Source organism: Salmo salar, chromosome ssa23 (assembly GCF_905237065.1).
Source record: "Salmo salar chromosome ssa23, Ssal_v3.1, whole genome shotgun sequence".
Classification (NCBI taxonomy): domain Eukaryota; kingdom Metazoa; phylum Chordata; class Actinopteri; order Salmoniformes; family Salmonidae; genus Salmo; species Salmo salar.
Genome location: NC_059464.1, coordinates 38,142,585 through 38,168,696, shown reverse-complemented (window position 1 = coordinate 38,168,696; position 26,112 = coordinate 38,142,585). Strand labels below are relative to the sequence as shown.

Sequence of the window (26,112 nt, the reverse complement as noted above, 5' to 3'; positions counted from 1 at the left end):
AGGATGTTGTGTATCTCTGGACAACATAACCGTTTTAAAAACATAACTTGGCACAAATGACCTCGGGTTTGGGGTAAGTTGAGCGTAGGGACAGGGTAAGGTGAGCAGCCTTGGGGTAAGTGGGTGATGGTGTCCTGTGACAGTGGGTGATGGTGCCTCAAGGTCAAAGTTTAATTCATGTAATGGGGGTGTGGTATATTGTATATCTTAAATGTATGCCTACATTCAGATATAGATCTCTATGCTCAATATCACTCACATGCTGACTACACCGGCCACGCGCGAGCATCCCTGTGCGCCACTGCACGCATGTTGATTTTGTCCATCCACACTAGACGCAGGATAAAATATCAAAACTAACTGTGAACCAACTATATTAATTTGGGGGCAAGGTCGAAACACACATGAAACATTCATGGACATTTAGATATCTTGCTGTTGCTAGCTAATTTGACCTGGGATATTAATATTGGGTTGTTATTTTACCTGAAATGCATATGGTCCCTTTTTTTATTTTGACCTGGAATCATACAAAATTGTGGATTTCTCTCCTCCGACCATTAACACTAGAAAAGCTGGGCATCGAGTAATGCAGTTCTGAACCAATGCATTCTAGTAGTCCAATAAATACATATGCTATTGCAAAAATAATCCTTTTGTTGTGTTTCTGAAGATCTTAGGTAATATTAGAATACGAAAAAAAGCATTTTCATTTGTTTATGTTACTGTAGGCTTTTGATTGTAAAAATAAAAAACCACATAACACCACAATTCAAGTGTCATACACCATCACAAAGAAATGTATTATTATTTTAAAGCAGGTCTTAAGAAATAAATTGTATTTCAAAAGAACAGAATAGCATATTTAAAGTGTTATTATGTTACTAGTCTGTGCTTGGTAGCCTTTGCAATGCGTACTCACACAACGTGGCCAGTCTGGTTTGGGTGTTACCCTTCTATTTCTTGACCAGTTGTCTGGGACAGGGATGTTGTTTCACTGTGCCAGTTCGTGGAAATTTCTCTACAGGCTACTAAGCCCAAGAAACTAGTCTGCGAGATTCTTGAAATGTTTGTCAAGCTCAGACTCCATGTCATCAGATAAAACCTTGTGTGCCTCTCCCATAGCCTCCCATAGCCTCCCATAGCCTCCCATAGCCTCCCATAGGCTTTAGCACAGGTACATGTTCCTGTTCTTTTTTGTCACTGTACCTCTTCAGTGTCATTCAGTCTAGTTTTTCATCCCTTGCTGTTGCTCGAATAGACTTCTTCCCTTCTATCACTTCCTTGGCTACTCAAGAACATATTTTACTCATGTAAATCCATGTTGAGAGAGATAGAGAGAGAGAGAGAGAGAGAGAGAGAATGGATCACTTGAGGAAAAATTAGAACAGGCTTTATGGCTCTATGGGGGTGGTCTTGAAAGGGCCACAGTCATTAATTGTAATTAATTAAGATAATTAAATATTTTAGACACAACGACCCGAGGTCAGAGGGCACAGTGTCTGCATTCCATCATGCCATTTGTTCGCCCGAGGTGATACTGTCAGTGTGACTCTGTTGAGCTGTAGACATGTTTACAGTCTGTACCTCTAAGCACCTAATTTCCCACCAGATAAGTGCGTCCCTTTTTTAAAGCAATCCAATAACTTAATTATACCCTCCTACCACCCACCCAAGCAAATGAAACTGAATGAGCAAATCAATGCAATTACTGAAGATAGTTGTTTTCCTCCTCCCCAACTTTGTCCCTACTGTGAATGTCAGAATCTTTTCCCCTGGCTAGTAATGAGCACGTAGTCAAAATAAACAATGAAATATTGCCATAAATAGAGGTAGGCTTACTATTTACAGTAACAGGTGTCCAACACGATTGTCATGACAACAATGCCATGGAGTATTTTACCTTGTTTTCGGCCACAGCTGTATCACATCTTTCAGTTTCACTTTCCCTATTATGCAACAGACACATTTGAGCTTTCAATGTTCAAGGCACAACCACTTCTTAATTTCCCCCAAAAGTACGAGTTACTTTTTGCAGTATACTTACACACTCTCATTTTGTATTTTAACCAATAGGAGTAAGAATAGAAAACTAACCATGAACAAGACTGGTACGAGGTTCAACCTACAGTACGGAGCTGAATCAGTGCAGACTGCCTTAAGACAAAGAGAGCAGGCTGATGTCAATTCGACTTAGATTATACATATTTGATTACAGACTTCTGCTTTCTTGCACTTTACCTCAGCTGAGCAAAGTAACCCATTTGTCTCCTCTTTTCAAAACGGTTGCTACTGTTCAATTCCCCTTCAAAGATTCAAAGGTACATAATACTTTACAAATTCCCTGAAAGAGGTTTGGAGTCACATGAAAGCTTAATCTTGGCATCCGTTTCATCCTGCCCATTTGATGAGACATCTTTTGCACTCTCATGTCCTTGATTCCAAACATATCCCGATCAAACGCGATCTTGACAAAACTCTTCCCTCTCTAATGCCCTGGCTTCTTGATTTGAAAGCAGACTGGAAGTCAGGGGAGGAGTCGCCATCGTTTGGGGGCTGGAGATGGAGGGTAAGAGCACAGCACTTTTTGGAAAGGACACTTTTTTGTTCAGGGTTTTCTTCAAAGTCTTAAATGGCTGTGTTATCTTCTTCCAAACATCTTCCCAAGGTTGCCATTAGTATCAAAGGCCCGCTTTGACATTCTCCTTTGAAAGTGATGGCGAAGCAGGAGCAAAATAGTTTATAATAGTGAAGAGCGTAGGAGCTGTAGTGATGTTTAGAGGTTCTGCCACATGTCAATATCTTAGAGGAGATAGTCCTGGTCGGCCTGCCTTATACTGGATATTAACAGTCTACATTCGGTGGATTGGACAGAATGATAGGGATTTTAAGGCTTTGGAATGGATACCCTTGCATTGACATGTTTTAAAGGTCTTGTATAGGCTCTCAGTAAAGTAAGACGGTCAGTTGTAGGAAATGGATCGTCTGCAGTGGACATCTCTGATCTAGCCCCAACATCTTGGACAGAATGCAGTCATAAAAACAATGAACCCAGGTATGAGCAGAAAATAACTTAGTTTGAGGATTTTTATTAGGGGACAGAAGCTTAGTGTCATGCCAGTGTCCTGCCAAATTCCTTAGGGCTACTTCCTCCTTGCCAAAAAATGGGTGATCTGACCTGGATATGCAAATACCCTGCCTGATTTGCATATATTGTTAATTGGAAATGTATAAATTAGCTATGCAGACACAAAAAGGAAAATCCCAAACAACTCTCATCTTCCTTCTCAGCTGTCGTAGTTGGCTGCTGTAATTCAAATAGACACATGTCAAATAGACACATGTCAAATAGATACATGTCAAATAGACACATGTCAAGTAGACACATGTCAAGTAGACACATGTCAAGTAGACACATGTCAAGTAGACACATGTCAAACTAGACACATGTCAAACAGACACATGTCAAATAGACATGTCAAATAGACACATGTCAAGTAGACACATGTCAAACAGACACATGTCAAATAGACACATGTCAAATAGACACGTGCGTGGCAGCGAAAGTGTCTAGGCCAGCGTGTAATTGCACATTTGTTAGTTTAAAGCCTTTCTAAATATTACATTTCTTAATGAGGGAAAACAGAAAGTCATTAGCATAGCCCCTGTGAACGGAATGATTTATCAGAACTTAACCGTGTCATTCAGGCATGCCATATGGGCTGCTCTGTAATTGGACCCCTCTCTCAATGATTAGGCCAAATTTGTATGTCCATTATTAGTAGATCATATTACACTCCTCGTTCCTCAGTCAAATCATCCAAAGGACACATTCTCCATTCTGACCCAGAGAATAACAACTGAAAAATCTATTTCATGCAACAATTTGTTGCCTCGCGTGTACTAGCTACCAGTACATCCTGACCAGATAAGAATATAGATTTATTTTGAAAGTGAATGACCGTGAACTTCACGTCATCTTAAAAGTTGCTCCACAACCCAGTGACAATGCTCAGTGATGAGCAGTGATGTGTTATCTTGATTACATTGTTTCAGGACAACTTTGTCATTTTGCATTAGATAGAGAGGCCAGTTGAGGTGTAGGCCCCCGCTTTATGCTTAATAGTTTTCCATTTCTCACAACAAACGTTTTTTAATTATAGTCTGTGTGCTTACTAACAGTGGCTGCTCTGCTCACTCATAATGACTGTAACCTCAACAGCTCATCAACCTTAATCAGTAAAAATGAAGACATTACTTTGAGTAAAAGCTGAACACTGCCTTAAGGGCCATCCACAACAAGGACAATAATTATAACGATAGCTAGAACACTACAAAAATAAAAGTAGTTCTATTCAAGTGAACAGCAGCGTCCACACTACGTGGAGAATGATAACGGAAGCTATCGTTGGGATCACTTTCAGAGCAACCTTTTCCCTTTCCCCCCAACAATACGACGTCAACAACCAATCAAAAACTAGTTCGATTGAAGTGTTCTAGGTTCTAGGTACGCGAGGAAAAGCCTCTTGGAGGGGAGAGGAGGGGAGTTTTCCTAAATAACTGGGCATGTGAGAATAATGGCAGCCATATTAATTATAGGATGACTTGGGAGACAGATGATCCATAACAGAGAGAACATCTCAGTGTCTGAAGAAGCCCATATTTTCCTATGGCATCTGTTAACGCTGATATATCCTGGCAAAATACAGCATATGGGAGTCCTGTTAATACCTTTCTGGACCTTGTAAACTGTCGAGAATAGACCCATAACTTATCAGAAGGGTTGCATAATCAGCCTAGGCTGTATGCAGTTATTTCGGCATGAAAAATGCATTCAAAACAGGATGTTTGAGCTTTTATTCAAATTAGACTACATTTTACAGCCTAGACAATAGTTTGCAGACAAGAGACAGGGTAAGGCAAGTTTGCAAACAGTTAGGTTGGAGTCATTAAAACCCATTTTTCAACCACTCCACAAATTTCTTGCTAACAAACTATAGTTTTGGCAAGTTGGTTAGGACATCTACTTTGTGCATGACACAGATCCTTTTTCCAACAATTGTTTACAGACAGATAATTTCACTTATAACTCACTGTATCACAATTCCAGTGGGTCAGAAGTTTACATACACTAAGTTGACTGTGCCTTTAAACAGCTTGGAAAATTACAGAAAATGATGTCATGGCTTTACAAGCTTCTGATTGGCTAATTGACATAATTTGAGTCAATTGGAGGTGTACCTGTGGATGTATTTCAAGGCCTACCTTCAAACTCAGTGCCTCTTTACTTGACATCATGGGGAAATAAAAAGAAATCAGCCAAGACCTCAGAAAAAAAATGGTAGACCTCCACAAGTCTGGTTCATCCTTGGGAGCAATTTCCAAATGCCTGAAGGTACCACGTTCATCTGTACAAACAATAGTACGCAAGTATAAACACCATGGGACCACGCAGCCGTCATACCGCTCAGGAAGGAGACGTGTTCTGTCTCCTAGAGATGAACGTACTTTGGTGTGAAAAGTGCAAATCAATCCAAGAACAACAGCAAAGGACCTTGTGAAGATGCTGGAGGAAACAGGTACAAAATTATCTATATCCACAGTAAAACGAGTCCTATATCGACATAACCTGAAAGGCCACTCAGCAAGGAAGAAGCCACTGCTCCAAAACCGCCATAAAAAAGCCAGACTACGGTTTGCAACTGCACACGGGGACAAAGATAGTACTTTTTGGAGAAATGTCCTCTGGTCTGATGAAACAAAAATAGAACTGTTTGGTCATAATGACCATTGTTATGTTTGGAGGAAAAAGGGGGTGGCTTGCAAGCTGAAGAACACCATCCCAACCGTGAATCACTGGGGTGGCAGCATCACGTTGTGGGGGTGCTTTGCTGCAGGAGGGACTGGTGCACTTCACAAAATAGATGGCCACATGAGGAAGGAAAATCATGTGGATATATTGAAGCAACATCTCAAGACATCAGTCAGGAAGTTAAAGGCTTGGTCACAAATGTGTCTTCCAAATGGACAATGACCCCAAGCATACTTCCAAAGTTATGGCTTAAGTGCAACAAAGTCAAGGTATTGGAGTGCCCATCGCAAAGCCCTGACCTCAATCCTATAGAAAATGTGTGGGCAGAACTGAAAAAGTGTGTGAGAGCAAGGAGGTCTTCAAACCTGACTCAGTTACACCAGCTCTGTCAAGTGGAATGGGACAAAATTCACCCAACTTATTGTGGGAAGCTTGTGGAAGGCTACCCGAAACATTTGACCCAAGTTAAACAATTTAAAGGCAATGCTACCAAATACTAATTGAATGTATGTAAACACGGAATGTGATGAAAGAAATAAAAGCTGCAATAAATCGTTCTCTCTACTATTTATTCTGACATTTCACATTCTTAAAATAAAGTGGTGATCCTAACTGACCTAAGACAGGGCATTTTTACTAGGATTAAATGTCAGGAATTGTGAAAAACTGAGTTTAAATGTATTTTGGCTAAGGTGCATGTAAACTTCAGACTTCAACTGTACATGGAAGTATTATTGCCAGTTGTCACTATGACATTGAACACACCCTGAACCACTGAATGGTCTATATTACCGCCTTTTAAGATCCATACAGCTTGCAGTAGGATGCTTTCATCAGTTGATTGACAGATGTAGCCTACTGTAGAACGATACACGATAAACTTTCCTCTAGTGTGGATGCTCGCTGACGTTTTATAGTTATCATTATAGCTCTCGTTATAGTTATCGACCTTGGTGTGGATAGCCATTTAGCCTGTTTGGTAGGCTGCTGTCTCACCGATTGATTTGCCACAGACTGGGCATGGCTGCAACCCTTTAACTCCACCTTCTGCCAGGTTTAGGTGCTATCTCACTCAGCTTCACTGTTTTATCAATTCAAGTTTCTTCCCAACCTGGCTAGTTGGTCAATTATATCCTAGATAGACCTATATACCTACAGTAGGTGGGGGTTCAGTCAGTTTCATTTCTAGTAATGGGAAGTACATGACTAGAATTCTATACTTTTGAGTTGAGATTAGTGCATACTAATGAAGGCTAGGCATATTTCCGACAATTTTGTTTGCTTAGTTTGTCTGTGTTTTCTATAACAAAGAGAAATCTTGCAGGACAAGGCCAGACTTCGAAGCATATCATTATTATTGCCGCGTTGACAAATTTCTGACGTTAGCAATAAACAATGGGGAGTATAACGATAAGCTATTCATGTAATGTTCAGGCTTGTCAGACCAGACGTGTCGTATATGCCTTGACGTTGGAGTTGTTGGTCTTTTCCTCGATTTATCTCATCACACAAGACTATCTCTGTAATTAGTTTGTCATTTATCTAATTTTCTAATCTATTTGAAACATAGTGATGCCCCCCTGTGCATGAGAGAAAATGGGGAACAGAAACTAGTCAGTCATGTTGAGAGGGAATTAAATGTGTCCTTGTAAGTGATGTTTAATTGAAACGCCAGAACCCGTGATTAAGTTGTCTGTGTATTGCCGCACATTATTCAATATGATAAAGGGATTTCATCTCCCGTGTACTATCGGCTAGCGTCGTTAGCAAACACACAGAGGTAAATACACCCTGTGAGGTTTTCTCTTCGTCTAGTGAACTGTGTCCTAGAATAAAGCTTACGTTTTGCTGGTGCTGTATGATGGGGATTCTGTTTTATGAAGTTCGTTTTGCTGGTGCTGTACGATGGGGATTCTGTTTTATGAAGTTCGTTTTGCTGGTGCTGTACGATGGGGATTCTGTTTTATGAAGTTCGTTTTGCTGGTGCTGTACGATGGGGATTCTGTTTTATGAAGTTCGTTTTGCTGGTGCTGTACGATGGGGATTCTGTTTTATGAAGTTCGTTTTGCTGGTGCTGTACGATGGGGATTCTGTTTTATGAAGTTCGTTTTGCTGGTGCTGTAAGATGGGGATTCTGTTTTATGAAGTTCGTTTTGCTGGTGCTGTACGATGGGGATTCTGTTTTATGAAGTTCGTTTTGCTGGTGCTGTACGATGGGGATTCTGTTTTATGAAGTTCGTTTTGCTGGTGCTGTACGATGGGGATTCTGTTTTATGAAGTTCGTTTTGCTGGTGCTGTACGATGGGGATTCTGTTTTATGAAGTTCGTTTTGCTGGTGCTGTACGATGGGGATTCTGTTTTATGAAGTTCGTTTTGCTGGTGTTGTACGATGGGGATTCTGTTTTATGAAGTTCGTTTTGCTGGTGCTGTACGATGGGGATTCTGTTTTATGAAGTTCGTTTTGCTGGTGCTGTACGATGGGGATTCTGTTTTATGAAGTTCGTTTTGCTGGTGCTGTACGATGGGGATTCTGTTTTATGAAGTTCCAAGTTAACCCCGCTTGTGTAATGCATAATCATCTTTCACCGTTTTTTTTATTAATGTGAGACCCCTTCTTTAGAGCAGCAGTGTGATATATTATGTAGACTTTTTCATTTTCCAGTGTAATTTGCAGATGTCTCGAATTGCTCATACTTGTAGATTAGTACTAATGACTCAGGTGTTCTGAAGTAATTCCCTCAAGGCAAACTAATGATTAGCAAACTTGGACAGTGCAAGTTCAGTATGTGCATACTGATTCATATAGAACTAAGTTTCCTACAGAATTAAGTTATAGCACATCAAACCAGTTATGGAAAATATAGACTTTGTCCAAACCCTATTTGTCTGATACAGAATGTTTAGTAAACTGAACAACTGCCCCACACCTTGCTGTCAGGTAGTCGTGATCAAATGTACATTTGAATATTTCTTCACATCTGACATGCCACATAGTTTTCTTATGACAATGAAATACTGGCCCTTACCTACAATCGTGACTACTGAGCAGCAGCATCTTTCAATTTGAGTATGAACTATGCAAGTCATGCTCCAATCATGCTGGGTCTACAGACAAGTAATCAGTCTTTCCTGCTGGGCCAAATGCCTCCCTTTCAGACACATCTGTCACACCAAGAGCTGCTATCAAATTTCATTGAATTTCATGTACAAGGGCCTATTAATGCAAAGATGTCAAGATCCTTGAATGAGGGCTTGCTCGACCAGATAGTTCACCACACACTTTCTTTGAACTTCTTTTCTCTGTTTGTGGCCAGAGGAATCTGAAGAAAAGTTTGAGAAACATAACAATGTCACTAGTGGAGACCTGAAACATAATGATCTGCAGTGGGTCATGTACATTACATAACTGGTGCTTGTAGGGAATGTCAATTGAAATCAATGTAATGAAAAAGGTTAATTATTTTGTTTGCAGTGGTTCCGACATCCTCTTAATTACAAGCATACATACAGTGGGACACAACATGCTATTTGAAACGCTAGTGCTGTCTGCATGTGCCTAAAGTGAAAATGGTTGACAGTTATATTGTGAGATGTATGTATTGTGACATGTTATATTCAACTGTGAGATGTAATCATTCATACAAGGACTGTGTGAAAAAGTCAGGGATATTCATATTGAATAGATCACGAACATGGGAGTCTTAAGTATTGACTGCCTTATTCTTCAATTCACACCTACTCAGTACAACTGCCGAAAACTGGAGAATTTGACAGTCAACAACAGAACTGTCTATTGAACAGTGGCGTTTATCTTGCTGTTTTTCTCCTCTTGTCCAGGACTGGAGAAGGTAGGTCGTGACTCAACCTACGAACAGGAGGGGAAGGTACAGTTTGTGATGGACGCTGTATATGCCATGGCCCACGCCCTACACCGAATGCATCGGGAGCTCTGCTCAGGATACCCAGGCCTGTGTCCACGCATGGCCAACATTGACGGCAAGGAGCTACTGACCTTCATCAGGGCGGTAAACTTCAATGGTAAGGACCCTTTTCAACACATCATCATCACTGTCATCATCTTCATCATCATCATCATGTGGCATACACTTTTTCAACTGTCATTCTTCCTCCTTATATCACCATATGATTATTATGGAACCTTCCCCTACATTTCCCTTACTGTCTCACTGCTTTGTTTCTGTTTCATTGTCATTATACCCTCTACAGACACTTCACTCATTACTGCGATTCCTCCTTCTCAAGAACCTGATCATTTATTCATCTCTCAGCCTTGACCTCTTCATTTCTACAATACTGTGTTTTGGTTAATCATGTCACATGACCTTACTTTTTCATCAAATTATCCAGCACCATCCTCAGACAATTGCTTTAATTGTTTGTCTAATTCTCATTTCTGGAAAAGGCTTACTAAAATAAAGCGTAAGATCCAGGTCATGTGAAATGATTAACCAAAACACTAATAAAATGCCCTCTCCTAATAAAAGGCCCTCTCCTCTTCTGTATTTAACTAGGCAAGTCAGTTAAGAACAAATTCTTACTTACAATGACGGCCTATCGGGAAACAGTGGGTTAACTGCCTTGTTCAGGGGTAGAATGACAGAGTTTGACCTCGTCAGCTTGGGGATTCGATCTAGCGACCTAGATCGAGGCAACCTAGATCGAGGCTACCTGCCGCCCCTCTTCACTCTCCTCCTCTGCTCTTCTCTCTCCGCTCTCCTCCTCTGCTTTTCTCTCTTCACTCTCCTCCTCTGCTCTTCTCTCTCCACTCTCCTTCTCTACTCTTCTCTCTTCACTCTGCTCTTCTCTCTCCACTGTCCTCCTCTGCTCTTCTCTCTCCACTGTCCTCCTCTGCTCTTCTCTCTTCACTCTCCTCCTCTGCTCTTCTCTCTTCACTCTCCTCCTCTGCTCTTCTCTCGTCTCTCTTCACTCTCCTCCTCTGCTCTTCTCTCTCCGCTCTGCTCTTCTCTCTACACTCTCCTCTGCTCTTCTCTCTCCACTCTCCTCTGCTCACTCTCCTCCTCTGCTCTTCTCTCTCCACTCTCCTCTCACTCTCCTCTTCTGCTTTTCTCTCTCCGCTCTCCGCTCTCCTCCTCTGCACTTCTCTCTCCACTCTCCTTCTCTGCTCTTCTCTCTTCACTCTGCTCTTCTCTCTCCACTGTCCTCCTCTGCTCTTCTCTCTCCACTGTCCTCCTCTGCTCTTCTCTCTTCACTCCCTCCTCTGCTCTTCTCTCTTCACTCTCCTCCTCTGCTCTTCTCTCTCCACTCTCCTCTGCTCTTCTCTCTCCACTCTCCTCTGCTCACTCTCCTCCTCTGCTCTTCTCTCTCCACTCTCCTCTGCTCACTCTCCTCCTCTGCTCTTCTCTCTTCTCTCTCTCCGCTCTCCTCCTCTGCTCTTCTCTCTTCACTCTCCTCCTCTGCTCTTCTCTCTTCTCTCCCCACTCTCCTCCTCTGCTCTTCCTTCTTCACTCTCCTCCTCTGCTCTTCCCTCTTCACTCTCCTCCTCTGCTCTTGTCTCGTCTCCCTTCACTCTCCTCCTCTGCTCTTCTCTCTCCGCTCTCCTCCTCTGCTCTTCTCTCTTCACTCTCCTCCTCTGCTCTTCTCTCTCCACTGTCCTTCTCTGCTCTTCTCTCTTTCACTATTTCTTCTCTCCACTGTCCTTTTTTTTTCTAAAACTTTATTTCTTATAATTTTAATATTCTCATTATTTATATTTTTTTATTTTTTTTTATTTTTTTAATTATTTTTATTTTATTTTATAATTATTTTTATATATGTTTTTATATATATTTTTTAATAATAAAATTTCATCATTTCAATAATAAATATTAAAATTAAAAACTCATCAAAATTAATTTGCATTCATCACTATTTACCATTTATAAAAATAAAATATATTTTTATCTTATCATCATATGTTGTGTCTCTACAAAAATATTATTATTATTTTTTTATTTTTTTTTTATTTCTCTTTGCGTCATTCAAATATTAAACAATGCATCTAAATCCAAATATTGCATCATCTTAATATTTATGCCATTCTATATTTTAATTTTATATATCTTCTTTCTAAAATTCATCTTATCTTATAAATAATATTTCATTTATTTTTTTATTTTTTTTTATAAAATATTATTTTTCTTATAATTTTTTATATTTAATATTTGTCTTTATAATTCTCTTTTTATAATATTTTATAAATTATATTTTTTATAAATAATTTATTATTAAATATTAAATATTTTTTATATATATATTTTTTTTAAAATAATTTATGTTTTTATTTTAATATAATTTACTTTTTTATCTATATAAATATCAATTATTTTTTATTTTTCACTATTATTCTACGTTTTAATAATAATTATTTTTTCAATAAATTTTTTTTTCTCTCAAATATCTTTTTTTATATATTTATCTTAAAATCATTTCTTTCTCTATATAAAAATCATGCATCTTATTAATAATTCTTAATCTTTACAATAAATAAATTTATCATCTTATTTTTGTTCATCATCTAATAAATATTCTCTTTTTCCCTTTTTTATTCTTAATTCTTTTTTTTTTTCTTCCTCTCTTTTTTTCATTCTCATGCTCTCCTCTTTTCTCTCTCCTTTTCCTCGTCTTCCTCTATCCTCTGTTCTTCTCTCTCTCTCCTCTTCACTCTCCTCCTCTGCTCTTCTCTCTCCTCTCCTCCTCTGCTCTTCTCTCTTCATCTCCTCCTCTGCTCTTCTCTCCTCCACTCTCCTCTGCTCTTCTCTCTCCACTCTCTCCTCTGCTCTCACTCTCCTCCTCTGTTTCTCCCTCTCTCTCTCACTCCTCTCTCCTTCTCTCTCCTTCTCCTCCTCTTGCTCTTCTCTCTTCTCTCACTCTCCTCCTCTGTCTTCTCTCTTCCTCTGCTCTTCTCTCTCCATGTCCTCCCCTGTCTTCTCTCTCCACTGTCCTCCTCTGCTCTTCTCTCTTCACTCTCCTCCTCTTCTTCTCTCTTCACTCTCCTCCTCTCCTCTTCTCTCTCCACTCTCCTCTGCTCTTTCTCTCTCCACTCTCCTCTGCTCACTCTCCTCCTCTGCTCTTCTCTCTTTCACTCTCCTCTGCTCACTCTCCTCCTCTGCTCTTCTCTCTCCGCTCTCCTCCTCTGCTCTTCTCTCTTCACTCTCCTCTCTCTCTTCCCTCTTTCTCTCCCCTCTCTTCTTCTTGTCTCCTCCTCTCTCTTCCCTCTTCACTCTCCTCCTCTGCTCTTGTCTCGTCTCCCTTCACTCTCCTCCTCTGCTCTTCTCTCTCCGCTCTCCTCCTCTGCTTTTCTCTCTTCACTCTCCTCCTCTGCTCTTCTCTCTCCACTGTCCTCCTCTGCTCTTCTCTCTCCACTGTCCTCCTCTGCTCTTCTCTCTTCACTCTCCTCCTCTGCTCTTCTCTCTTCACTCTCCTCCTCTGCTCTTCTCTCGTCTCTCTTCACTCTCCTCCTCTGCTCTTCTCTCTCCGCTCTCCTCCTCTGCTCTTCTCTCTTCACTCTCCTCCTCTGCTCTTCTCTCTCCACTCTCCTCTGCTCTTCTCTCTCCACTCTCCTCTGCTCACTCTCCTCCTCTGCTCTTCTCTCTCCACTCTCCTCTGCTCACTCTCTCCTCTGCTCTTCTCTCTTCTCTCCTCCTCTCCTCTCCTCTCTCTGCTCTTTCTCTCTCACTCTCCTTCTCTGCTCTTTCTCTCTTCCTCTGCTCTTCTCTCTCTCCACTGTCCTCCTCTGCTCTTCTCTCTCCACTGTCCGCTTTCCTCTCTTACTTCTTTTTTTCTCTCCTCTATTTTTCTTACTTTGTCTTTTTTCTTTTCTCTTCTTCTTTCTCTCTCCTCCTCTGCTCTTCTCTCTTCTCTCTCCACTCTCCTCCTCTGCTCTTCTCTCTTCCCCTCTCCTCCTCTGCTCTTCTCTCTTCTCTCTCGCTCTCCTCCTCTGCTCTTACTCTCTTCACTCTCCTCCTCTGCTCTTCTCTCTCCACTCTCCTTGCTCTCTCCTCCCTCTCTCTGCTTCTTCTCTCTCTCTCTCTCCTCCTCTGCTCTTCTCTCTTCCTCTCCTCCTCTACTCTTCTCTCTCTCTCTTCACTCTCCTCCTCTGCTCCTCTCTCTCTCCTCTCTCTCCTTTTTCTTTCTTTATTCTTCTCTTATTTTATTTTTCTTTTTCCTCTTTTTTTTTTTATTTTTCTTCTTTTTCTTTTTTTTTCTCCCTCTCCTCCTCTCTCTTCTCTTCACTCTCCTCCTCTGACTCTTCTCTCTTCACTCTCTCCTCCTCTTCTCCTCTCCCCCTCTTCTTCTTTCTCCCTCACTCTCCTCTGTCTCTCCTGCTCTTCTCTCTCACTCTCTCCTCTGCTCTCTCTCTCTCCTTTCCTCCTCTGCTCTTCTCTCTTCACTCTCCTCCCTCTCTCTTCTCTCTCCTCTCTGTTCACTCTCCTCCTCTGCTCCTCTCTCTTCCTCCTCCTCTGCTCTTCTCTCTCCCTCTCCTCCTCTGCTCTCTTCTCTCTTCACTCTCCTCCTCTGCTCTTCTCTCTACTCTCCTCTCTTCTCCTCTCTCTCTCTCTCACTCTCCTCCTCTGCTCTTCTCTCTCCACTCTCCTCTTCTCTCTGCTCTTACTCTCTCTTCTCTTCTCTCTCCTCTCTCTTCCTCTCCTCTTCTCTTTCTCTTCTCTCTTCCTCTTATCATCTTTCTATATATTATATCATTTTCTTATTTATAAATAATAATGTTTATGTACCAATATAATAAAATGTTTGCAATATTTTTAAAGTAATCTTGTGTTTTATGTAAAGTAATAATTTAATGACATGTAATTAATAATATAATTAATATCATGTTTATCCTCTTCTTCTCACTCTCCCACCTCTCCTCTCTCTCTGTCTCTCTCTCTCCACCTCTCCTCCTCTCTCTTCTGCTCTCTTCACTCTCTCTCTTCTCTCCTCCTCTCTCTTCTCCTCTTCTCTCTCCACTGTCCTCCTCTGCTCTTCTCTCTTCTCTCTCACTCTCCTCCTCTGCTCTTCTCCTCTGCCTCTCTCTCTCCACTCTCCTCTCTGCTCTTCTCTCTCCACTCCCTCCTCTGCTCTCTCTCTCCCTCTCCTCTGCTCCTCTCTCCACTCTCCTCTGCTCACTCTCCTCCCTCTGCTCTTCTCTCTCTCTCTCCCTCTCTCTCTCTCTCTTTCATCCTCTACTCTGCTCTTCTCTTCTTCTCTCTCTCCTCTTGCTCTTCTCTCTTCACTCTCCTCCTCTGCTCTTCTCTCTCCCTCTCCCCTCTCTCTTCTCTCCTCCTCTTCTCTTCTCTCTTCCACTCTCCTCCTCTCTCTTCTCTCTCCACTCCCTCCTCCTCTGCTCTTCTCTCTTCTCTCCCTCTCCTCCTCTGCTCTTCTCTCTTCACTCTCCTCCTCTGTCTCTTCTCTTCTCTCTCTCTCCTCCTCTGCTCTTCTCTCTCTCTCTCTCTTCCTCTCTCTTCTCTCTCCACTCTTCCTCCTCTCTCTTCTACTCTCTTCTCTTCTCTCTCTTCTCTCTTCTCTCTCCTCTGCTCTTCCTCTTCTCTTCTCTCCTCCTCCTCTGCTCTTCTCTCTTCACTCTCCTCCTCCTGCTCTTCTCTCTCCACTCTCCCCTCTCCTCCTCCTGCTCTTCTCTCTCTCACTCTCTCTCCTCTCCTCTCTCCTCTGCTCTTCTCTCTCCACTCTCCTCCTCTGCTCTTCTCTTCTCTCTCTCTTCTTCCTCTCCTCCTCTGCTCTTCTCTCTCCACTCTCCTCTCTTCTCTCTCTCTCTCTGCTCACTCTCCTCCTCTGCTCTTCTCTCTCCCCTCTCTCTCTCACTCTCCTCCTCTCTCTTCCTCACTCTTCTCTCTCTCCTCCCTCTCTCTTCTCTCTTCTCTCTCCACTCTCCTCCTCTGCTCTTCTTCTTCACTCTCCTCCTCTCTCTTCTCTTTCTCTCTCCACTCTCCTCCTCTGCTCTTCTCTCTTCACTCTCCTCCTCCCCTTCTCTCCCCTCTTCTTCTCTCTTCACTCTCCTCCTCTGCTCTTCTCTCTCCACTCTCCTCTTCTTTTTCTCTCCACTCTCCTCTTCTCCTCTCTCCTCTGCTTTCTCTCTCCTCTCTCTCTCTCTCTCTCTCCATCCTCTGCTCTTCTCCCTCTTCTCCTCTCTCTTCACTCTCCTCCTCTGCTCTTCTCTCTCCCCTCTCTCCTCCTCTTTTCTCTCTCCCTCCTCTCTTCTTCTCTCACTTCCTTTCTCTCTCTTTTTCTCTCCTCTTCTCTCTTTCTCTTCTTCCTCTGCTCTTCTTCTTCCTCTCTACTCTCCTCTTCTTCTCTCTCTCCTTCTCCTCTCCTCCTCCTCTGCTCTTTCCTCTCTCTCTCTCTCTCTCCTCTCTCTCTCCGCTGTCCTCTGCTCTTCTCTCTTCTCTCCTCTTCTCTTCTTCTCTCCTCTCTCCTCTCCTTTCTCCTCTCTCCTCTCTCTTCTCTCTCTCGGCTCTCCTCCTCTCATCTTCTCTCTTCTCTCTCCAACTCTCCTCCTCTCTCTCTCTCTCACCTCCTCTGCTCTTCTCTCTTCTCTCTCCATCTCTCCTCCTCTCCTCTCTCACTCTCCTCCTCTCTCCTCCTCCTCTTCTCTCTTCCTCTTTTCCTCTCTTCTCCTCTCCTCCTCCTCTTCTCTCTTTGCTCTATCTCCTCTGCTCTTCTCTCTCCACTCTCCTCCTCTGCTCTTCTCTCTCACTCTCCTCCTCTCTCTTCTCTCTCTCTCTCTTCTCTCTCCTCTCCTCTGCTCTTCTCTCCTCCTCTTTCTCTCTCCTCTGCTCTCTCCTCTCTCACTCTCCTCTGCTCTTCTCTCTCTCTCCTCCTCTCACTCTCCTCCTCTGCTCTTCTCTTCTCTCCCTCCTCTCTCTTTTCTCTTCCTCTCCTCCTCTCTTCTCTCTTCTCTCTCTCCTCCTCTGCTCTTCTCTCTCTCACTCTCCTCCTCTGCTCTTCTCTCTTCCTCTCCTCCTCTGCTCTTCTCTCTTCTCCCACTCTCCTCCTCTGCTCACTCTTTTCTCTCTCCACTCTCCTCTGCTCTTCTCTCTCCTTCCTCTGCTCTCTCTCTCCTTTCTCTTCTCTTTCTCTCTCCCTCTCTTTCTCTCTCTCTCTTCACTCTCTCCTCCTCCTTTCTTCTCTCTCTCCTCACTCTGTCTTCTCTTCTCTCCACTGTCCTCTCTCCTCTCTCACCTCCCTCCTCCTGCTCTTCTCTCTTCACTCTCCTCCTGCTCTTCTCTATCCTTCTTCTCTTCCTCTCTTCTCTGCTCACTCTCCTCCTCTGCTCTTCTCTCTCCTCTCCTCTTCTCTCTCTCTCTCTCCTCTCCTTCTCTCCTCCCCTCCCTCCTCTCTCCTCCTCTGCTCTTACTCTCCTCCACTTTCTCTTTTTCTCTCATTCTCTTCTCTCTTCTCTACTCTCTCTTCTCTTCTCCCACTCCTTTCTTTCTTTATTCTCCCCTCTCCTCCTCTCTCTTCTCTCACTCTCCTCCCTCTCCTCTCTTCCTCTCTCTTCTCTCCTCCTCCTCTCTTCTCTCTCTGTTCTCCTCTGCTTCTCTCACTCTCCTCCCTCCTCTGCTCTTCTCTCTCCCCTCTCCTCCTCTGCCTCTTCTCTTTCCTTCCTCTCCTCCGCTCTCTTTTCTCTTCTCTCTTTCCTCTCTTCTCTCTCTCCTCACTCTCCTCCTCTCTCTCTTCTCTCTCCCTTTCTCCTCTGCTCACTCTCCCTCCTCTCTCTTCTCTCTCTCCTCTCCTCTGCACTCTCCTCTTCTCTCTCCTCCCTTCACCCTCTGCTCTTTCTCTCTCCCACTCTCCTCCTCTGCTCTTCTCTCTTCACTCTCCCTCCTCTCTCTTCTCTCCTCCTTCCCTCTACTCCCTCTGTTTCCTCTCCTCCTCTCTTCCCCCTCTGTCTCTCTTCACTCTCCTCCTCCTTTCTCTCTTCTTCTCTCCTCCCTCTCGCTCTTCTCTCTTCCATCTCCTCCCTCACTCTTTCTCTCTCCTCTTCTTCTCTCTCACTCTCTTCTCTCTCTCTCCTCCCTCACTCTTCCCTCTCTCCTCTCTCCCTCTCCTCCCCTCCTCCTCTCTTTTCTCCTCCTCCTCTCCTCTCTTCCCTCTCTCCTCTCTCTCTTGCTCTCTCTTCTCTCCTTCTCTCCTCCTCTGCTCTTCTCTCTTCACTCCCTCTGTCTTCTCTCTTCTCTCTCCCTCTCCTCCTCTCTTCTCTCTCCTCTGCTCTTCCTCTCTCTGCTCTTCTCTCTCCACTCTCCTCTGCTCCTCCCCTGCTCTTCTCTCTCCACTCTCTCCCTCTCTTCTTCTCTCTCTTCTCTCCTCCGCTCTCCTCCTCTGCTCTTCTCTCTTCACTCTCCTCCTCTGCTCTTCTCCTCTTCCTCTCTGCTCTACTTCTCCTCTCTGCCTCTCCTCCTTCTCTGCTCTCCTCCTCTGTTCTTCTCTCTCTCTCTCCCACTCTCCTCCTCTTCTCCTCTCTCTTCTCTCCTCTCCTCCTCTGCTCTTCTCTCTCCCTGCTCTCTCTCCCTCTCCTCCTCTGCTCTCTCTCTTCACTCTCCACTCCCTCTGCTCTCTTCCTCCCCACTCTCTCCTCTCTGCTCTCCTCTCTCCACTCTCTCCTCTCTCTTCTCTTCTCACTCTCCTCCTCTGCTCTTCTCTCTTCTCTCTCCACTCTCCTCCTCTGCTCTTTCTCTTCCTCTCCTCTCCTTCTCTTCACTCTCCTCCTGTCTTCTCTCCTCTCTCACTCTCCTCCCTGCTCTTCCTCTCTTCCTCTCCTCACTCTTCTCTCTTCACTCTCCTCTCTCAACACTCTCCTCTGCTCTCTCTCCCTCTGTTTTTCTCTCTCCTCTCCTCCTCCTCTGCTTTCTCTCACTCTCCTCCCCTGCTCTCTCTCCTCCTCTACTCTTCTCTCCTCTCCTCCTCCCCCTCCTCCTCTGCTCCTCTTCTCTCTCCTCTCCCTTCCTCTCTCTTCTCTCTCTCTCTCCTCCTCTGCCTCTTCTCTCTCCACTCTCCTCCTCTTCTCTTCTCTCTCTCTCTCTCCCTCTCTTCTCTCTTCACTCCCTCTCTCACTCTTCCTCTCTTCTCTCTCCTCTTCTCTCCTTCTCCTCTGCTCCCTCTCCTCCTTGTCTTCTCTACCTCCTCTCTCCTCTCTCTCTCTCCTCCCTCTCCTCCTCTTCTCTTCTCTCTCACTCTCCTCTCTCTTCTCTCTCCTCCCTCCTTCTTCTCTCTTCTCTCTCCACTCTCCCTCCCTTGCTCTTCCTTCCTCCTCCTCCTCTCTCCTCCTCTCTCACTCTCCTCCTTTCTTCTCTCTCACTCTCTCTCCTCTGCTCTTCTCTCTCCTCTCTCTCTCCTCCTCTCCTCTTACTCTCTTCACTCTCCTCCTCTGCTCTTCCTCTCCACTCTCCTCCTCTGCTCTTCTCTCTTCACTCTCCTCTCTACTCCTCTGCTCTCCTTCTCCCTCCCCTCCTTCTTCTCTTCTCTCTCCACTCTCCTCCTCACTCTGCTTCTCTCTCCTCCTCACACTCTTCTCTCTCCTTCTCTCCACTCTCCCTCTCCTCTCTCTGCTCTCCCTCTCTCCTCCTTCTCCCTTTCTCTCCTCCTCTGCTCTCTCTCCCTCTCCCCTTCTCTCTCTCTTCACTCTCCTCCTCTGCTCTCTCCATTCTCCTCCTCTCTGCTCTCTCTTCCTCTCTCACTCTCCTCCTCTGCTCTTCTCTTCCCACCTCCTCTCTCTCCTCTTCACTCTCCTCCTCTGCTCTTCTCTCTTCACTCTTCTCCTCTCTGCTCTTTCTCTTCACTCTCCTCCTCTGCTCTTCTCTCTTCTCTCTCACTCTCCCTCCTCTGCTCTTCTTTCTCTCTCACTCTCTCCCCTCCTCTCTCTCTTCTCTCCTCCCTCTGCTCTTCTCTCTCTCTCCTCTTCACTCTCCTCCTCTGCTCTTCTCCTCTCCTCTCCTCTCTGCTCACTCTCCTCCTCTCTATTCTGTCTATCTTAAATTCTTCTTTGTTTATTTTTCTTTTTTTATCTTTACATTTTTATTTTTTCTTATGTTACTTCTTCTCTATTACTTATTTTTTTTACTTTTTTCGTTTTCTTTTATTTTTTTTTTTTTTTTTTATTTGTCTCAAAATTTTTTAATTTTTTGTCTTCTACTCCTGTTATGCTTTTTTAATTCCTCTTCTTTTATATCACTTCATCTGTTCCATTTTTTCTCTTCTTCTTCTTTTCTCTCTATCATAAATATTTTTATGTTTTCACTCTCTCTTCTCTCTTCTCTCTTCTCTCTCCACTCTCCTCCTCTGCTCTTCTCTCTTCACTCTCCTCCTCTGCTCTTCTCTCTCCACTCTCCTCTGCTCTTCTCTCTCCACTCTCCTCTGCTCACTCTCCTCCTCTGCTCTTCTCTCTCCTCTCTCCTCTGCTCACTCTCCTCCTCTGCTCTCTTCATTCTCCTCCTCTGCTCTTCTCTCTTCTCTCTCCACTCTCCTCCTCTGCTCTTATCTCTTCACTCTCCTCCTCTGCTCTTCTCCCTTCACTCTCCTCCTCTGCTCTTCTCTCTCCGCTCTCCTCCTCTGCTCTTCTCTCTTCACTCTCCTCCGCTCTTCTCTCTTCTCTCTCCACTCTCCTCCTCTGCTCTTATCGCTTCACTCTTCACTCTCCTCCTCTGCTCTTCTCTGCTCACTCTCCTCCTCTGCTATTCTCTCTCCACTCTCCTCTGCTCACTCTCCTCCTCTGCTCTTCTCTCTTCACTCTCCTTCTCTGCTCCTCTCTCTTCACTCTCCTCCTCTGCTCCTCTCTCTTCACTCTCCTCCTCTGCTCCTCTCTCTTCACTCTCCTCCTCTGCTCTTCTCTCTTCACTCTCCTCCTCTGCTCTTCTCTCTTCACTCTCCTCCTCTGCTCTTCTCTCTCCCCTCTGCTCTTCTCGCTTCTCTCTCCACTCTCCTCCTCTGCTCTTCTCTCTTCTCTCTCCACTCTCCTCCTCTGCTCTTCTCTCTTCACTCTCCTCCTCTGCTATTCTCTCTCCACTCTCCTCTGCTCACTCTCCTCCTCTGCTCTTCTCTCTTCACTCTCCTCCTCTGCTCTTCTCTCTCCACTGTCCTCCTCTGCTCTTCTCTCTTCACTCTCCTCCTCTGCTCTTCTCTCTTCACTCTCCTCCTCTGCTCTTCTCTCTTCACTCTCCTCCTCTGCTCTTCTCTCTCCACTCTCCTCCTCTGCTCTTCTCTCTTCACTCTCCTCCTCTGCTCTTCTCTCTTCACTCTCCTCCTCTGCTCTTCTCTCTCCACTCTCCTCTGCTCTTCTCTCTCCACTCTCCTCTGCTCTTCTCTCTCCACTCTCCTCTGCTCACTCTCCTCCTCTGCTCTTTTCTCTCCACTCTCCTCTGCTCTTCTCTCTTCTCTCTCCGCTCTCCTCCTCTGCTCTTCTCTCTTCACTCTCCTCCTCTGCTCTTCTCTCTTCTCTCCCCACTCTCCTCCTCTGCTCTTCCTTCTTCACTCTCCTCCTCTGCTCTTCTCTCTCCGCTCTCCTCCTCTGCTCTTCTCTCTCAGCTCTCCTCCTCTGCTCTTCTCTCTTCTCTCTCCACTCTCCTCCTCTGCTCTTATCTCTTCACTCTCCTCCTCTGCTCTTCTCTCTTCTCTCTCCACTCTCCTCCTCTGCTCTTCTGTCTTCACTCTCCTCCTCTGCTCTTCTCTCTTCTCTCTCCACTCTCCTCCTCTGCTCTTCTCTCTTCACTCTCCTCCTCTGCTCTTCTGTCTTCACTCTCCTCCTCTGCTCTTCTCTCTCCTCTCTCCACTCTCCTCTGCTGTTCTCTTCATTCTCCTCCTCTGCTCTTCTCTCTTCTCTCTCCACTCTCCTCCTCTGCTCTTATCTCTTCACTCTCCTCCTCTGCTCTTCTGTCTTCACTCTCCTCCTCTGCTCTTCTCTCTTCTCTCTCCACTCTCCTCTGCTGTTCTCTTCATTCTCCTCCTCTGCTCTTCTCTCTCCGCTCTCCTCCTCTGCTCTTCTCTCTTCACTCTCCTCCGCTCTTCTCTCTTCTCTCTCCACTCTCCTCCTCTGCTCTTATCTCTTCACTCTTCACTCTCCTCCTCTGCTCTTCTCTGCTCACTCTCCTCCTCTGCTATTCTCTCTCCACTCTCCTCTGCTCACTCTCCTCCTCTGCTCTTCTCTCTTCACTCTCCTTCTCTGCTCCTCTCTCTTCACTCTCCTCCTCTGCTCCTCTCTCTTCACTCTCCTCCTCTGCTCCTCTCTCTTCACTCTCCTCCTCTGCTCTTCTCTCTTCACTCTCCTCCTCTGCTCTTCTCTCTTCACTCTCCTCCTCTGCTATTCTCTCTTCACTCTCCTCCTCTGCTCTTCTCTCTCCACTCTCCTCCTCTGCTCTTTTCTCTTCTCTCCCCACTCTCCTCCTCTGCTCTTCTCTCCGCTCTCCTCCTCTGCTCTTCTCTGCTCACTCTCCTCCTCTGCTCTTCTCTCTTCTCTCTCCACTCTCCTCCTCTGCTCTTATCTCTTCACTCTCCACTCTCCTCCTCTGCTCTTCTCTCTTCACTCTCCTCCTCTGCTATTCTCTCTCCACTCTCCTCTGCTCACTCTCCTCCTCTGCTCTTCTCTCTTCACTCTCCTCCTCTGCTCTTCTCTCTTCTCTCTCCACTCTCCTCCTCTGCTCTTCTCTCTTCACTCTCCTCCTCTGCTCTTCTCTCTTCACTCTCCTTCTCTGCTCCTCTCTCTTCACTCTCCTCTGCTCCTCTCTCTTCACTCTCCTCCTCTGCTCTTCTCTCTTCACTCTCCTCCTCTGCTCTTCTCTCTTCACTCTCCTCCTCTGCTCTTCTCTCTTCACTCTCCTCCTCTGCTCTTCTCTCTCCCCTCTGCTCTTCTCTCTTCTCTCTCCACTCTCCTCCTCTGCTCTTCTCTCTTCTCTCTCCACTCTCCTCCTCTGCTCTTCTCTCTTCACTCTCCTCCTCTGCTCTTCTCCCTTCACTCTCCTCCTCTGCTCTTTTCTCTTCTCTCTCCACTCTCCTCCTCTGCTCTTCTCTTCACTCTCCTCCTCTGCTCTTCTCTCTTCTCTCTCCACTCTCCTCCTCTGCTCTTCTCCCTTCACTCTCCTCCTCTGCTCTTTTCTCTTCTCTCTCCACTCTCTTCCTCTGCTCTTTTCTCTTCTCTCCCCACTCTCCTCCTCTGCTCTTCTCTCTTCACTCTCCTCCTCTGCTCTTCTCTCTCCACTCTCCTCCTCTGCTCTTCTCTCTCCACTCTCCTCTGCTCTTCTCTCTCCACTCTCCTCCTCTGCTCTTCTCTCTCCACTCTCCTTCTCTGCCCTTCTCTCTTCACTCTCCTTCTCTTCTCCTGACTCGTCCAGTTTCTCCTCTCATCTTGTTCTACGTATTTTCACAGTTTTGGTCATCTGTCAAGATGGGTCTTCTTTGAGGGTAGCCATAGATAGATCTCTGTCAGCTAGACTAGAGATTCACACAGTCTCTGTGTTCAATTCTTATCATGGGTATTGTCTCGGGTTCAATAAAACAAATTGGTATTCATACAGTATCACAATAATTGTTGGCTTATACATGCAGTAAAGAGGTCAATCGAACTCGACCAAAAGAATGGAAATGCCATGGAAATGCGTGGGGGAAAGATCCCTAATCTCCTCATTTCCTCCATCAAAATTAGCCACAATTAGGATATTGTTTATTTGTGTATTTCACACTATGTTGAGGTAAAAATCAGAGTAAAATGCTTATATGGATGTCAACCCCAATATATGTCATCATCACCAATCAACTGCATTACAGCTAAAAACTACTTTGACTACAACCACCGATTTCTGTATGCTAGCTATGCTACCAGCTCATACGAATGGGAGTTAGCATTTAGCAGTTACTTCTTCTAAACCTGAAAAAGGATAACTGCTAAATGTTCTACATTGAAAACAGACAAATATACTGCTCAAAAAAATAAAGGGAACACTTAAACAACACATCCTAGATCTGAATGAAAGAAATAATCTTATTAAATACTTTTTTCTTTACATAGTTGAATGTGCTGACAACAAAATCACACAAAAATAATCAATGGAAATCCAATTTATCAACCCATGGAGGTCTGGATTTGGAGTCACACTCAAAATTAAAGTGGAAAACCACACTGCAGGCTGATCCAACTTTGATGTAATGTCCTTAAAACAAGTCAAAATGAGGCTTAGTAGTGTGTGTGTGGCCTCCACATGCCTGTATGACCTCCCTACAATGCCTGGGCATGCTCCTGATGAGGTGGCGGATGGTCTCCTGAGGGATCTCCTCCCAGACCTGGACTAAAGCATCCGCCAACTCCTGGACAGTCTGTGGTGCAACGTGGCGTTGGTGGATGGAGCGAGACATGATGTCCCAGATGTGCTCAATTGGATTCAGGTCTGGGGAACGGGCGGGCCAGTCCATAGCATCAATGCCTTCCTCTTGCAGGAACTGCTGACACACTCCAGCCACATGAGGTCTAGCATTGTCTTGCATTAGGAGGAACCCAGGGCCAACCGCACCAGCATATGGTCTCACAAGGGGTCTGAGGATCTCATCTCGGTACCTAATGGCAGTCAGGCTACCTCTGGCGAGCACATGGAGGGCTGTGCGACCCCCCAAAGAAATGCCACCCCACACCATGACTGACCCACCGCCAAACCGGTCATGCTGGAGGATGTTGCAGGCAGCAGAACGTTCTCCACTGCGTCTCCAGACTCTGTCACGTCTGTCACGTGCTCAGTGTGAACCTGCTTTCATCTGTGAAGAGCGAATTTGTGAAGAGCGAATTTGCTAATCTTGGTGTTCTCTGGCAAATGCCAAACGTCCTGCACGGTGTTGGGCTGTAAGAAACCTCCACCTGTGGACGTTGGGCCCTCATACCACCCTCATGGAGTCTGTTTCTGACCGTTTAAGCAGACACATGCACATTTGTGGCCTACTGGAGGTCATTTTTCAGGGCTCTGGCAGTGCTTCTCCTGCTCCTCCTTGCACAAAGGCGGAGGTAGCGGTCCTGCTGCTGGGTTGTTGCCCTCCTACGGCCTCCTCCACGTCTCCTGATGTACTGGCCTGTCTCCTGGTAGCGCCTCCATGCTCTGGACACTACGCTGACAGACACAGCAAACATTCTTGCCACAGCTCGCATTGATTTGCCATCCTGGATGAGCTGCACTACCTGAGCCACTTGTGTGGGTTGTAGACTCCGTCTCATGCTACCACGAGAGTGAAAGCACCGCCAGCATTCAAAAGTGACCAAAACATCAGCCAGGAAGCATATGAACTGAGAAGTGGTCTGTGGTCCCCACCTGCAGAACCACTCCTTTATTGGGGGTGTCTTGCTAATTGCCTATAATTTCCACCTGTTGTCTATTCCATTTGCACAACAGCATGTGAAATGTATTGTCAATCATTGTTGCTTCCTAAGTGGACAGTTTGATTTCACAGAAGTGTGATTGACTTGGAGTTACATTGTGTTGTTTAAGTGTTCCCTTTATTTTTTTGAGCAGTGTATATCAAAATCTGACTTTAGTAACCACATTGTGGGCCTGTTACAATACATCAATCATGGCTGATTTGACGAATATCCACTTTGTTAGAACAGATTTTTTTGAATATGCGCCAATCCGGCATCCTTCTTCGATCCCCCACGATCTGTTTCAGTCTGTAATTCATGGTTTGATTATTATTTGTCACTTCCATGGCTTGGATTACCACTTCAGAGAGTGAGTCCATGATTAATAAGCTCCACGGCTGTCAAAAACTACTTTTAGGGACACTTCAAGACCCAATAGTCTGACTCTTCACTCTAACAAACTCCAATGAAAAAATAATTGGGAGTCTTTTTCCTTTAAGGGTAAAGAAAAAGCTCAGTACTTCTGATTCAGCTCTGGCGTCTTCATCAATGGGATGAATAACATCAGGCATTTATCACCACCAGCACAACCACACATCACCATATATTTTACACATATAGAGCTTAAAGCTGTAGAATCTAACTCTGAGGTTCTTAATTGTTTCTAAGCTAAGATTATTGTTCATACTTTATTTCATTACTTAGAACTACATAGCTAATTCACCATAAAGTAACTATTTGTCAGAAAGGATTGTCTTTCTCTTCCTATTGTGTTTTTATCACATGCTGGACTGATAATTCACAGATACAGTTGTTTATATGTCCCTGTCTCTCTTCAGTTCAGAACATACAGTTGTTTATATGTCCCTGTCTCTCTTCAGTTCAGAACATACAGTTGTTTATATGTCCCTGTCTCTCTTCAGTTCAGAACATACAGTTGTTTATA

General features: G+C 44.7%; 1 protein-coding gene across 1 annotated transcript in view; it reads left to right on the top strand.

The window, feature by feature from the left end:
• grm8b (glutamate receptor, metabotropic 8b) overlaps positions 1-26,112 on the top strand; it is a 224,807-nt gene that overhangs the window by 174,662 nt on the left and 24,033 nt on the right. The window contains exon 7 of the mRNA XM_014170001.2: positions 9,650-9,850. Coding sequence (XP_014025476.1) covers positions 9,650-9,850 — 201 coding nt within the window. The remainder of the gene's footprint in view (positions 1-9,649; positions 9,851-26,112) is intronic.